Below are 15,213 nucleotides of genomic sequence, written 5' to 3' on the forward strand. Positions count from 1 at the left end.
ATTTTTTTTTCTATTTTATATTCCCAGGTTGTTCACTGAGTCGCCCACAAAGAACATCGCTAAAGCAGAAAATCCAGCAAGAACCCTCCATAAAGAACACGATGAAATTTCACCAAATCAATGAAAGGTTATAGGTAAAGTTTAAGCTAAAAATCAATAATATGAGCAGCGAACGTTTATTTGTGTTATCCAACTGCAAAACACACATTCATTGCAATAAAAAAAGTTTTTTACAAGTAAAGTTAAACACAGAAAGTCATACAAATCCCTTATTTTTCATGATCTTCGACAAGTTTTATTAGGAAGACATCATAATTTTATTGTTTTAGTCGTGATGTAAAATACGAAAATAAACAGGAAGCGTCGGCCTAACAAATCCCCAATATCTTTAATCTTTGATGATAAAAGCCAGTAAAAGCCATTTTATTACGTTTCAGATTTAATACCTCAAGAAATTTGAAAGAGGAGCCAGAAGAATTTTCTTTAAACCATCTCAAGTACGCAAAAATAGGTCACGGACTAAATTGTTCTTGAATTTGTCTTTACAACATTTTTGAGATTTGGGCCTGGTAAGGTAAATTTACACATTCCCAAAGTAATCTTTATTAATACTGCAACAATGACTAGGACGATTTTTATACACGGAAAAATTAGATAAGAATTTCTATTGTTTAGCTGTTTTCTTTAATGTTTTATGTACTTGTTATTAGAGATATCTTTTTGATTTATGGCTTGCATAATTTTATTTGAAGTACCTTCATTCAATCACTGTCAAGGAGTGGGCAATTTTCATGCTAAAAATACTAAATTTTCTACATTTTGGACTAGTGCTGATATTAGAGGTATCAAGCTGATTAGTGGTGACGAATTTCGTGAGATTTTTTATTGTTACAGAAAGCTATTTGTTATGTAAAATCTAGTGGAAGTAAACAACGTTCTACATAATAAATAATGCGAAACCGCACCTCAGCAACGGGAAAGTTCAAGGCCGTTATAGTAACCTTGAAAATTTCAACTGTACCTGGGCTAACTGGTTTAACTTTAATTTCTGCCGTTGCTGTTACAAGAAACGCCATCCACAACTATATTTATTTATAGACAGTCAAAAATCCAATTAAGGTTGCGTGTCTATTTTGGAGAAATGTGATAAGGTAAATCGCCTTTCGTCGGCCTTTCTTTAAGGAAAGAACATTTATTTCTGAACCTATGGTTTTTCAAGCCGATTAAACTTGGAATTTATTTCAGTGTTTTTCATCTCTCACTTATTAAAACAACTTGAGCATTAATTAACTTTCCCGGAAATGTTGCTTGGGAAAATAATAGTGTGGTTTTCTGGGCGTTCGTCAAAACAGTTCAATAGCTATAAAATTGTCCTTAATGGGTAATAATTTTAATTATGTTGTTTGCTAATTCAGTTTCTTCCCAATGGGGTTCCAATATCGTTTGCGTAATTATTACTGATGTAAAGAAATTTTCATTACATTTTTTTTTTTTTTTTTGTGTAAAAGGGGCGTTACCGTTTTAATTACATTTATTAATGTAAAGAAATTTTCATTACATTTTTTTTTTGTGTAAAAGGGGCGTTACCGTTTTAATTACTTTATTAATCTACTCAATCAAAGACTACCAATCTTACTTTACGATGTCAGGATTAAATGTGTCAGCTGAGCGCTTTGCCAGGACTTGTCAGAATTTGATGTCAAAGAGGCCAGCCAGGACGATGCACTTTTACAGGAAATTATTCCTGTTGAATAAAACGACTGTGAGCAATCTACCCTCGAAATAACGGACATTAGTGAATATGTGATAATTGGCCTTAAACAATTTTGACATGAAGTCACTCATTAACTTTAACTTTGAAAAACAACTGTTAACTTTAATCATTGACTATTTAATTTGTTCGTTCGATTGAGCTCTGCCTAGGTTGGATACAAAGAGGACCGTTCCGACTAGTACGGCGCTGTGCAATGGTGTGAGATCACGCTGCACACCGGCCCACGTACTATCGTAGCAACTAGTAGTACTTGACACGTGCAATGGTACAATGTGTTGATGACAGATGCTGGAAGTGGCAGACTGCTGACACCGGTCCTTCTCTTGTCCTGCTGCTGATGACCACCACATTTCCATTCGCTAACACACATTATACCCGGCCCAAGCTACTAATCTCAAAGTTACGTCATCGAGATGTGCAATGACCACCAAAATACATAGATAATGATGGCATCCCAAATAACAAACTCCTTGTCCAAAGACTCCCGCATATTAAGCACACAGACGGAGTCTACTAACAGCTAGTTCTCAAATGGAATAGTCCGAAATGTGCAATGGTTACGAGGAGGTCATACTACACAACCCTATCACGCTGCGCAACCCTTTCGCTACTATCCACCCTCAAATGGAGCAGTCCGAAACGTGCAATGATTACGAGGAGGTCGTACTACACAACCCTATCACGCTGCGTAATCCTTTCGCTACTGTCCAACGTCAAATGGGGAGTGCAATGGGTCTTCCGCCCAGTCCCATTGACCACAACAAAACAATACAATCGTCACACCACATGTGACACAAAACAGTCTTGGGGGCGTGCAATGATTATAAATCTCCCAAGAACTGCCCCAGCTGCCGTCAGGATTCATGGAAAGACGGCAGTCTAATAATTTAGCTTGACATGTCAAGGCTCAATCTCAATTTGTAATTATTAATTCGATATCTGCATTAATTACTCAAATTTGGCCAATCACTTTTACCAAAACACTTTGACAACTCTTAGAACATTTAGTCCAATTGTGATTACAATTCTAATTAGGATCATTTAAATTAGAACGGACTCACCAAATAGTTGTCTTCAATTAAAAACAGCTAAATCCACAATTATCACCAATTTGACACTCAAAAATATCACATAACAACGAGGAAGACTTGCTCAATGATTTGACTCACTACTCAGTGAGATTCAACTCACCTTAATCAATTAAAGTCGCACAATCACAATTATTTTAACTTTACTCAACGCTGGTTGAATTCAGACTAATGAATTCTTCCCTAAAACTTACATGTTCCCAACCCTTCACTAGATTTTTATGGGTCCCAGACGCATAAATTTCGCTGATTAGGCACGGACTCCGGCCACTTGAGGCTGTATGTTTATATTTTTGTGAGAACCTGCTCGGTCTCACCATCTTAAAGTAAACAACGTTCGAAAAAGGGATTATTTTAATTTTTAATTACTAGGGGTTACTACCCCAAATCTACATTTAAAAACTTAATGCTACAGATTCGGCCTTTCCTGACATCACCTCGCCCCGAGGTGCGCTTTTGGTCAGCCGTTTTGGTTCTCCTCATCAGACAACACGACACCATCGTCTCCACTTTCTTCGTCCGTATTGTCCGACAAACCTCCAGGTTGGCACCAAGGTTTCATGTGGTCGACGGCCACAACCTTTTCGTACGTCGCTTTTCGGCTTGTCCTGTGAGAACCCTTCATGTCTGTCACAATGTATCTATCATTGGGAAGCACGGTCTTCACCACCATTGGTCCAGCGTAAGGTGACACTAGTTTTCGACTAGAACCAGGTATTGAAGATGTGTGTTTCTCAATTAGCACCAAGTCTCCAGCTTTGTAACTTCTTGGTGTCTTCCTTTTCTTATCAAAGCGTTCTTTTTGCTTATCTTGCTCGACTCGAATCTTCTCCGCAGCTTGCTGGCGAGTCTCAAGTAAATCTTCAATTATGGTTGGAATCATCGACACTTCATCCCTCAGTGCTACATCACTGCCATGTCTTGGAGTGAATCCAAATAGCAACTGACTTGGAGTCTTGTTGGTTGTCTGATTGACCACATTGTTAATCGCGAATTGTACTTTTTGCACATTCTCGTCCCAGCGATCTTCCTCTAACGTTGTTGCAAGCAGTGCTGTCAGCACCGATCGGTTCAACCGCTCGACTTGCCCATTTGCTCTTGGAGTTGCTACGGCGTTTAAGACGTGTTTTATGTTATTTTGTTCACAAAATGATTTGAAGTGTTTCGACGTGAAGCTACTTCCTTGGTCGGACACCAATATTTTTGGGATTCCATAGGTAGCAAAAATCTCTCGAAAGTAGTTAATTACATTTTTTGTTTTGGTGGATTTGGTAGCTCTGAGAAAAACGAATTTCGTAAAGCCATCAATGCCAACAATCATTTGTGTGTTGTTTCGTTTGCTTTTCGGAAAGGGGCCTAAATGATCCACATGGAACATATGGAATGGTTCGGGTCTCTTTTCAATTGGATGTAAAAATCCTTCTTTCTTTCCAAAGTTCCTTTTGTTGTATAAGCATGGTATACAACAGGAGATGTATTGTTCGACGTATTTCCTCATTCTTGGAAACCAGTAGTGATTTGATAGTCTGTACAAAGTTTTCTCCACAGCAAAATGACCAAGTTCATCATGAGCTGCACGAACAACCTGCTGTCTCATGCCTCTCGGTATTACCCATTGGATTCCTCTCGCTGTGATTCTGTACACTCTACCGTCCCTCAAGGCGTAGTCTTTGTACACTCGTCTTTCGTCCTCTGTTTCCGGTGGTTTGGAGAGGACCTTAAAGATGTTCTTTATCTTCTCGTCCGTCAATTGCCCAGACAAAACCCAATCATCCTGTTCGATGTGTAGGACTCGCTCAGTTGTTTCTTGCGACACTGGATTACGACTTAGCGCATCGGCGTGTTTCATTCGCTCTCCAGGTTTGTACTTCACATCGAACGTGAACTCTTGAAGTTGTAACCACCATCTGGCAATTCGGGGAATTATTTGTTTCTTTTGGCTTGTAGCTTTCAAAGCATTACAATCCGTAACTACCGTGAATTTAAGTCCGAGGAGATAGGAGCGGAATTTCTTCAAGCTCTCTACTACCGCCAGAGTCTCTAATTCGTATGAATGATACTTTTGTTCGGCATCATTGGTCTGCCTGCTGTAGTAAGCTACTGGATGAAGACGTTGATCCTGTTGTAGTTGTAACAAAATGCCAGCTAGTCCAATCATGCTAGCATCCGTATGCACTTCTGTTTCGGATTCTGGGTTGAAAAGCGCCAATGTTGGTCTTGTAATCAGGGCCGCTTTCAACTTTAAAAACGAATTGTTTTCTTTTTCTGTCCACTGCCAAGAGACAGTTTTCTTTGTTAAGTTTGTTAACGGTTTTGCGATTATGGCGTAATCCTTGACGAAGTGACGGAAGTACCCTGTCAATCCGATGAATTGTCTGATCTGGTGGACTGATTTCGGTGGCGGATACTCCTTAATCGATTTGGTTTTATCTTGACCGGGTCTTATGACGCCATTCTCGACATCGAAGCCTAAGAACGTTACGGACTTCATCAAAAATGTACATTTCTTCAGATTTAATGTCAAGCCTTCTCTCCTTAGTACTTCGAGAACTTCCCTCAAGTTTTCGAGTGCTTCATTTATGGTTTTTGCGTGCAGTAACACGTCGTCTAAGTATACTGCCGCACTTCCTCTCGATGGTTTGAGAATTTTGTTCATGAATCTTTGGAAGGTTTTTGGAGCGTTGGTTAGACCAAAGGGTACTCTGTTGTACTCATATTGGCCCAACGGTGTTACAAACGAGGTGTATTTCTTCTACTCTTCTTCCAGAGGAATTTGGTGGTAACCGGACTTCAAATCCAGACTTGTAAAGTACACACCGCCTTGCAACCGATCTAGTTGGTCGTCAATTCGTGGTAGCGGGTGATTGTCTTTTATCGTTTGTGAATTGAGCTTCCTGTAGTCGATACAGAGTCTCTGCTCGCCATTTTTCTTCTTCACTAATAGGACTGGAGAACAAAAATCGGAATCTGATTCTCTGACGATGTTATTGTCTAACAGCTCCTGAACCATGTCGCGTACTGCGTCCTGTTCGGCCCTCGCCATTCTGTATGGACGATAAGTGAACGGCGTATCGTCTGCTAGTCGAATTTTCATCTCGGTGGACTTGGCACAACCGAGTTCTTTCAAGTTCTGGGCAAAACAGTCGCGATAGCTGTTGAGTAATTCGATCAGATTTCCTTTCTCTGTCTCGTCAACTGGTCCAACGACGATTTGGTCAAGCGGGAGGTCCGCGTCAGAACATTCTTGGATTCGATGGACAGAATCAGAAGGTGCCTCGTCTTCCACGCACGGCCATGCTCTGGCGATGATCTCCCCTATTTTAAATTCTAGTTCCCCGTCGGCGAGATTGACACATGGAATGTGTAACAATTCGTCTTTTCTCGATTTGACGATCGTTCTAGGAAGACAGTACTCTTTCCCTTCTTGAAGTCTCATTGCGGCTTCGATGAGGAGATCTCCCTCATATCCACCATGAGAAACCGCAATGTGACCCAAGTGGTCACGTGGAATGATCGTCGGTTTTGCTATTTGGAGTTTGACCTTGGTCAGCATTGTCTCGATTCTTGGAAGTTCCGTTTGTGGTGAAATTATGCTTAATGTGGTTGTATCTTTAATGATAAAAACGTTCGGAAGTTCGGTGAAAGATCTGCCAACTAGAAGAGGAGTTTCTTGCACGTGATCTGGAACGACATGTAATCTTACGGGCGCTTCCACTTTGTCAACCATAAGGTCAACCGTTAAAGTCCCCAGAGTGGTGATTCGTCCGTTTCCAAAAGCTGCAAGTACAGCTGTTTCCGATGGATTGTAGTTCAAACCCAACTTCTGCGTTTCTCCAAGTTGAATGGTACTGCAGGAACTTCCAAGATCGATGTAGGCGACCGATGGTCGGCCGTTTACTAAGATGTGCTTGTAAAATTTATCGTCGGGGGTGTGGTTGACTTTACTTAGTCATGCTACGAGTTTTGGTCTTCCAGCCTTCTTCCGGAAGCAATCTGCTTCGACATGACCCTCTTTCTTGCAATAATTGCATGTCTTGGCTGTCTTTGGTCTGTCCGTTGTTGATGCTTGATTTTTTGGGCAATTCCTAGACATGTGTCCTTCTGCCCCACATTTGAAGCAGGTCGTCTTAGTAGTGGTCCTTTGACCATGGAATTGGTTCGATTTCGGTCGATTAGTTTTCTGTGGTGCCTTCGATCGAAAGTGATGATGACTGGATGTTTGTGGAGGTGCATCCATTAAAGTCGATAAGTACTTTAACAGGGACGATGGGGTTCCGTGGTCGCCTGCTCGGGCTCCGGTTTTCACGACAGTGTCCTCGATGCCGCCGATTATGCAGGAAACGGCGTCGGCTCCCACAATTTTGCAGGCTGTTAGTAAAGTCTTTTTCTCATGGTAATACTTTACGTAACTTTCTTCTGGACGTTTTCTACGTCGGATCATCTTGTTTAGTTCGGTGCAAAAATCTTTGCGTGATGGAAATTCGTCGCAAAGTTTTGCCTTCCACTCGGCCCAAGAAAGTTTAATAGTCGGCTGACCTTTATACCAGCCTTCGGCCATTCCTTTCAACTTTGAGAGAGCGAAGTAAATAGTCGCGTCTTCCGACCATTTAAAGACTTCCCTGAGTTCGTCGACCTTTTTGCACCACGACTCCGAAGTTAAATCCTTGTCCTCTGGATCAAATGGCGGGACAACCTCGCCTTTGGAAGTAAAGAATGAAGTGGTCGGGCGAGTAGAGGATTTTTCAATGAAATTCGCCATTACGTCCGTTAATCTGTCGATCGAGTTGACGGTCGCCGCGGACGATTCGTGACCACGATGACGGCGACGATTTGGTGAGGGAGTCGTCTCCCTACGATGACGACGGCGACGTCGATCCGGAGAAGGGGTAACATCTCGACGGCTTCTCTTATTATGATGACCCATCTTAATTACGAAAGAGAAGATTGTTTGAGTTTTCGGAAAATTTTCAAACTCGCTTCCGATGACCATTTCGATTCGAATTGTTCTGTTCTTAATTTGTACCAATTTTGTGGGTAATCATTTTTCAAACTTGAGTTCTGTTGTATAGTTATTTCGCATTGGGCATGCACAAATTTGTTCTACGCTTTATTATTATTCGCCGCTTTGCCGCATTTACGCCAAATTGTTAAAACAAACGTGCATTTACGCTATGTCATGCACAAATCGCTTCTAGAACTCAAAAGTCCAATCCACAAATACCCAAATTTCCAAAATTTGATCAAAACTTAAAAAGGATTTTCTTCGTTGACATGAGTTTCAATTTAATTAATCAAATTAGTCATCTGAACCTTTGCACCTGGTAGCCTTCTTAAACCTGACAAGTCTGACATCCTGATTGAAAAACGTTGACACACCTGACCAACTCATGAAAGCAATTTTTAAACTGTTCAACCTTAAAAACAAATGAATGTCTGATCGAGACACACTAATTCTGATCGGGACAGGTAGATTCTAATCGGGACAGATAGATTCTGATCGGGACAGATAGATTCTGATCCCACTTCTGATAATTTATGTAAAGAAATTTTCATTACATTTTTTTTTTGTGTAAAAGGGGCGTTACCGTTTTAATTACTTTATTAATCTACTCAATCAAAGACTACCAATCTTACTTTACGATGTCAGGATTAAATGTGTCAGCTGAGCGCTTTGCCAGGACTTGTCAGAATTTGATGTCAAAGAGGCCAGCCAGGACGATGCACTTTTACAGGAAATTATTCCTGTTGAATAAAACGACTGTGAGCAATCTACCCTCGAAATAACGGACATTAGTGAATATGTGATAATTGGCCTTAAACAATTTTGACATGAAGTCACTCATTAACTTTAACTTTGAAAAACAACTGTTAACTTTAATCATTGACTATTTAATTTGTTCGTTCGATTGAGCTCTGCCTAGGTTGGATACAAAGAGGACCGTTCCGACTAGTACGGCGCTGTGCAATGGTGTGAGATCACGCTGCACACCGGCCCACGTACTATCGTAGCAACTAGTAGTACTTGACACGTGCAATGGTACAATGTGTTGATGACAGATGCTGGAAGTGGCAGACTGCTGACACCGGTCCTTCTCTTGTCCTGCTGCTGATGACCACCACATTTCCATTCGCTAACACACATTATACCCGGCCCAAGCTACTAATCTCAAAGTTACGTCATCGAGATGTGCAATGACCACCAAAATACATAGATAATGATGGCATCCCAAATAACAAACTCCTTGTCCAAAGACTCCCGCATATTAAGCACACAGACGGAGTCTACTAACAGCTAGTTCTCAAATGGAATAGTCCGAAATGTGCAATGGTTACGAGGAGGTCATACTACACAACCCTATCACGCTGCGCAACCCTTTCGCTACTATCCACCCTCAAATGGAGCAGTCCGAAACGTGCAATGATTACGAGGAGGTCGTACTACACAACCCTATCACGCTGCGTAATCCTTTCGCTACTGTCCAACGTCAAATGGGGAGTGCAATGGGTCTTCCGCCCAGTCCCATTGACCACAACAAAACAATACAATCGTCACACCACATGTGACACAAAACAGTCTTGGGGGCGTGCAATGATTATAAATCTCCCAAGAACTGCCCCAGCTGCCGTCAGGATTCATGGAAAGACGGCAGTCTAATAATTTAGCTTGACATGTCAAGGCTCAATCTCAATTTGTAATTATTAATTCGATATCTGCATTAATTACTCAAATTTGGCCAATCACTTTTACCAAAACACTTTGACAACTCTTAGAACATTTAGTCCAATTGTGATTACAATTCTAATTAGGATCATTTAAATTAGAACGGACTCACCAAATAGTTGTCTTCAATTAAAAACAGCTAAATCCACAATTATCACCAATTTGACACTCAAAAATATCACATAACAACGAGGAAGACTTGCTCAATGATTTGACTCACTACTCAGTGAGATTCAACTCACCTTAATCAATTAAAGTCGCACAATCACAATTATTTTAACTTTACTCAACGCTGGTTGAATTCAGACTAATGAATTCTTCCCTAAAACTTACATGTTCCCAACCCTTCACTAGATTTTTATGGGTCCCAGACGCATAAATTTCGCTGATTAGGCACGGACTCCGGCCACTTGAGGCTGTATGTTTATATTTTTGTGAGAACCTGCTCGGTCTCACCATCTTAAAGTAAACAACGTTCGAAAAAGGGATTATTTTAATTTTTAATTACTAGGGGTTACTACCCCAAATCTACATTTAAAAACTTAATGCTACAGATTCGGCCTTTCCTGACATCACCTCGCCCCGAGGTGCGCTTTTGGTCAGCCGTTTTGGTTCTCCTCATCAGACAACACGACACCATCGTCTCCACTTTCTTCGTCCGTATTGTCCGACAAACCTCCAGGTTGGCACCAAGGTTTCATGTGGTCGACGGCCACAACCTTTTCGTACGTCGCTTTTCGGCTTGTCCTGTGAGAACCCTTCATGTCTGTCACAATGTATCTATCATTGGGAAGCACGGTCTTCACCACCATTGGTCCAGCGTAAGGTGACACTAGTTTTCGACTAGAACCAGGTATTGAAGATGTGTGTTTCTCAATTAGCACCAAGTCTCCAGCTTTGTAACTTCTTGGTGTCTTCCTTTTCTTATCAAAGCGTTCTTTTTGCTTATCTTGCTCGACTCGAATCTTCTCCGCAGCTTGCTGGCGAGTCTCAAGTAAATCTTCAATTATGGTTGGAATCATCGACACTTCATCCCTCAGTGCTACATCACTGCCATGTCTTGGAGTGAATCCAAATAGCAACTGACTTGGAGTCTTGTTGGTTGTCTGATTGACCACATTGTTAATCGCGAATTGTACTTTTTGCACATTCTCGTCCCAGCGATCTTCCTCTAACGTTGTTGCAAGCAGTGCTGTCAGCACCGATCGGTTCAACCGCTCGACTTGCCCATTTGCTCTTGGAGTTGCTACGGCGTTTAAGACGTGTTTTATGTTATTTTGTTCACAAAATGATTTGAAGTGTTTCGACGTGAAGCTACTTCCTTGGTCGGACACCAATATTTTTGGGATTCCATAGGTAGCAAAAATCTCTCGAAAGTAGTTAATTACATTTTTTGTTTTGGTGGATTTGGTAGCTCTGAGAAAAACGAATTTCGTAAAGCCATCAATGCCAACAATCATTTGTGTGTTGTTTCGTTTGCTTTTCGGAAAGGGGCCTAAATGATCCACATGGAACATATGGAATGGTTCGGGTCTCTTTTCAATTGGATGTAAAAATCCTTCTTTCTTTCCAAAGTTCCTTTTGTTGTATAAGCATGGTATACAACAGGAGATGTATTGTTCGACGTATTTCCTCATTCTTGGAAACCAGTAGTGATTTGATAGTCTGTACAAAGTTTTCTCCACAGCAAAATGACCAAGTTCATCATGAGCTGCACGAACAACCTGCTGTCTCATGCCTCTCGGTATTACCCATTGGATTCCTCTCGCTGTGATTCTGTACACTCTACCGTCCCTCAAGGCGTAGTCTTTGTACACTCGTCTTTCGTCCTCTGTTTCCGGTGGTTTGGAGAGGACCTTAAAGATGTTCTTTATCTTCTCGTCCGTCAATTGCCCAGACAAAACCCAATCATCCTGTTCGATGTGTAGGACTCGCTCAGTTGTTTCTTGCGACACTGGATTACGACTTAGCGCATCGGCGTGTTTCATTCGCTCTCCAGGTTTGTACTTCACATCGAACGTGAACTCTTGAAGTTGTAACCACCATCTGGCAATTCGGGGAATTATTTGTTTCTTTTGGCTTGTAGCTTTCAAAGCATTACAATCCGTAACTACCGTGAATTTAAGTCCGAGGAGATAGGAGCGGAATTTCTTCAAGCTCTCTACTACCGCCAGAGTCTCTAATTCGTATGAATGATACTTTTGTTCGGCATCATTGGTCTGCCTGCTGTAGTAAGCTACTGGATGAAGACGTTGATCCTGTTGTAGTTGTAACAAAATGCCAGCTAGTCCAATCATGCTAGCATCCGTATGCACTTCTGTTTCGGATTCTGGGTTGAAAAGCGCCAATGTTGGTCTTGTAATCAGGGCCGCTTTCAACTTTAAAAACGAATTGTTTTCTTTTTCTGTCCACTGCCAAGAGACAGTTTTCTTTGTTAAGTTTGTTAACGGTTTTGCGATTATGGCGTAATCCTTGACGAAGTGACGGAAGTACCCTGTCAATCCGATGAATTGTCTGATCTGGTGGACTGATTTCGGTGGCGGATACTCCTTAATCGATTTGGTTTTATCTTGACCGGGTCTTATGACGCCATTCTCGACATCGAAGCCTAAGAACGTTACGGACTTCATCAAAAATGTACATTTCTTCAGATTTAATGTCAAGCCTTCTCTCCTTAGTACTTCGAGAACTTCCCTCAAGTTTTCGAGTGCTTCATTTATGGTTTTTGCGTGCAGTAACACGTCGTCTAAGTATACTGCCGCACTTCCTCTCGATGGTTTGAGAATTTTGTTCATGAATCTTTGGAAGGTTTTTGGAGCGTTGGTTAGACCAAAGGGTACTCTGTTGTACTCATATTGGCCCAACGGTGTTACAAACGAGGTGTATTTCTTCTACTCTTCTTCCAGAGGAATTTGGTGGTAACCGGACTTCAAATCCAGACTTGTAAAGTACACACCGCCTTGCAACCGATCTAGTTGGTCGTCAATTCGTGGTAGCGGGTGATTGTCTTTTATCGTTTGTGAATTGAGCTTCCTGTAGTCGATACAGAGTCTCTGCTCGCCATTTTTCTTCTTCACTAATAGGACTGGAGAACAAAAATCGGAATCTGATTCTCTGACGATGTTATTGTCTAACAGCTCCTGAACCATGTCGCGTACTGCGTCCTGTTCGGCCCTCGCCATTCTGTATGGACGATAAGTGAACGGCGTATCGTCTGCTAGTCGAATTTTCATCTCGGTGGACTTGGCACAACCGAGTTCTTTCAAGTTCTGGGCAAAACAGTCGCGATAGCTGTTGAGTAATTCGATCAGATTTCCTTTCTCTGTCTCGTCAACTGGTCCAACGACGATTTGGTCAAGCGGGAGGTCCGCGTCAGAACATTCTTGGATTCGATGGACAGAATCAGAAGGTGCCTCGTCTTCCACGCACGGCCATGCTCTGGCGATGATCTCCCCTATTTTAAATTCTAGTTCCCCGTCGGCGAGATTGACACATGGAATGTGTAACAATTCGTCTTTTCTCGATTTGACGATCGTTCTAGGAAGACAGTACTCTTTCCCTTCTTGAAGTCTCATTGCGGCTTCGATGAGGAGATCTCCCTCATATCCACCATGAGAAACCGCAATGTGACCCAAGTGGTCACGTGGAATGATCGTCGGTTTTGCTATTTGGAGTTTGACCTTGGTCAGCATTGTCTCGATTCTTGGAAGTTCCGTTTGTGGTGAAATTATGCTTAATGTGGTTGTATCTTTAATGATAAAAACGTTCGGAAGTTCGGTGAAAGATCTGCCAACTAGAAGAGGAGTTTCTTGCACGTGATCTGGAACGACATGTAATCTTACGGGCGCTTCCACTTTGTCAACCATAAGGTCAACCGTTAAAGTCCCCAGAGTGGTGATTCGTCCGTTTCCAAAAGCTGCAAGTACAGCTGTTTCCGATGGATTGTAGTTCAAACCCAACTTCTGCGTTTCTCCAAGTTGAATGGTACTGCAGGAACTTCCAAGATCGATGTAGGCGACCGATGGTCGGCCGTTTACTAAGATGTGCTTGTAAAATTTATCGTCGGGGGTGTGGTTGACTTTACTTAGTCATGCTACGAGTTTTGGTCTTCCAGCCTTCTTCCGGAAGCAATCTGCTTCGACATGACCCTCTTTCTTGCAATAATTGCATGTCTTGGCTGTCTTTGGTCTGTCCGTTGTTGATGCTTGATTTTTTGGGCAATTCCTAGACATGTGTCCTTCTGCCCCACATTTGAAGCAGGTCGTCTTAGTAGTGGTCCTTTGACCATGGAATTGGTTCGATTTCGGTCGATTAGTTTTCTGTGGTGCCTTCGATCGAAAGTGATGATGACTGGATGTTTGTGGAGGTGCATCCATTAAAGTCGATAAGTACTTTAACAGGGACGATGGGGTTCCGTGGTCGCCTGCTCGGGCTCCGGTTTTCACGACAGTGTCCTCGATGCCGCCGATTATGCAGGAAACGGCGTCGGCTCCCACAATTTTGCAGGCTGTTAGTAAAGTCTTTTTCTCATGGTAATACTTTACGTAACTTTCTTCTGGACGTTTTCTACGTCGGATCATCTTGTTTAGTTCGGTGCAAAAATCTTTGCGTGATGGAAATTCGTCGCAAAGTTTTGCCTTCCACTCGGCCCAAGAAAGTTTAATAGTCGGCTGACCTTTATACCAGCCTTCGGCCATTCCTTTCAACTTTGAGAGAGCGAAGTAAATAGTCGCGTCTTCCGACCATTTAAAGACTTCCCTGAGTTCGTCGACCTTTTTGCACCACGACTCCGAAGTTAAATCCTTGTCCTCTGGATCAAATGGCGGGACAACCTCGCCTTTGGAAGTAAAGAATGAAGTGGTCGGGCGAGTAGAGGATTTTTCAATGAAATTCGCCATTACGTCCGTTAATCTGTCGATCGAGTTGACGGTCGCCGCGGACGATTCGTGACCACGATGACGGCGACGATTTGGTGAGGGAGTCGTCTCCCTACGATGACGACGGCGACGTCGATCCGGAGAAGGGGTAACATCTCGACGGCTTCTCTTATTATGATGACCCATCTTAATTACGAAAGAGAAGATTGTTTGAGTTTTCGGAAAATTTTCAAACTCGCTTCCGATGACCATTTCGATTCGAATTGTTCTGTTCTTAATTTGTACCAATTTTGTGGGTAATCATTTTTCAAACTTGAGTTCTGTTGTATAGTTATTTCGCATTGGGCATGCACAAATTTGTTCTACGCTTTATTATTATTCGCCGCTTTGCCGCATTTACGCCAAATTGTTAAAACAAACGTGCATTTACGCTATGTCATGCACAAATCGCTTCTAGAACTCAAAAGTCCAATCCACAAATACCCAAATTTCCAAAATTTGATCAAAACTTAAAAAGGATTTTCTTCGTTGACATGAGTTTCAATTTAATTAATCAAATTAGTCATCTGAACCTTTGCACCTGGTAGCCTTCTTAAACCTGACAAGTCTGACATCCTGATTGAAAAACGTTGACACACCTGACCAACTCATGAAAGCAATTTTTAAACTGTTCAACCTTAAAAACAAATGAATGTCTGATCGAGACACACTAATTCTGATCGGGACAGGTAGATTCTAATCGGGACAGATAGA

At 41.9% G+C, this 15,213-nt stretch overlaps 1 protein-coding gene across 1 annotated transcript; it reads right to left on the reverse strand.

Annotated features, from left to right (window-relative positions):
- Positions 1 to 5,545: 5,545 nt before the first annotated feature.
- Positions 5,546 to 7,924, reverse strand: LOC148172436 (uncharacterized). Its single transcript, XM_088039764.1, has 2 exons — positions 6,821 to 7,924; positions 5,546 to 6,790 (listed from the first exon to the last, which is right to left on the reverse strand). The coding sequence occupies exons 1-2, from the start codon at positions 7,850 to 7,852 to the stop codon at positions 5,615 to 5,617; spliced, it is 2,208 nt and encodes a 735-aa protein (XP_087895890.1). The 5' UTR covers positions 7,853 to 7,924; the 3' UTR covers positions 5,546 to 5,614.
- Between the last annotated feature and the right edge of the window lie 7,289 nt (positions 7,925 to 15,213).

This window comes from Gnatocerus cornutus, chromosome 6 (assembly GCF_029298725.1).
Source record: "Gnatocerus cornutus isolate USDA-ARS CGAHR chromosome 6, icGnaCorn1.1, whole genome shotgun sequence".
Lineage (NCBI taxonomy): Eukaryota > Metazoa > Arthropoda > Insecta > Coleoptera > Tenebrionidae > Gnatocerus > Gnatocerus cornutus.

Excerpts from the sequence above, each read along its gene's own strand:
- LOC148172436 (XM_088039764.1), bottom strand. The coding sequence starts at position 7,852 with ATGGTCATCGGAAGCGAGTTTGAAAATTTTCCGAAAACTCAAACAATC. Across the intron at positions 6,791-6,820 it reads AGGCTGGAAGACCAAAACTC|CCCGACGATAAATTTTACAA; the intron begins GTAGCATGACTA and ends GTCAACCACACC.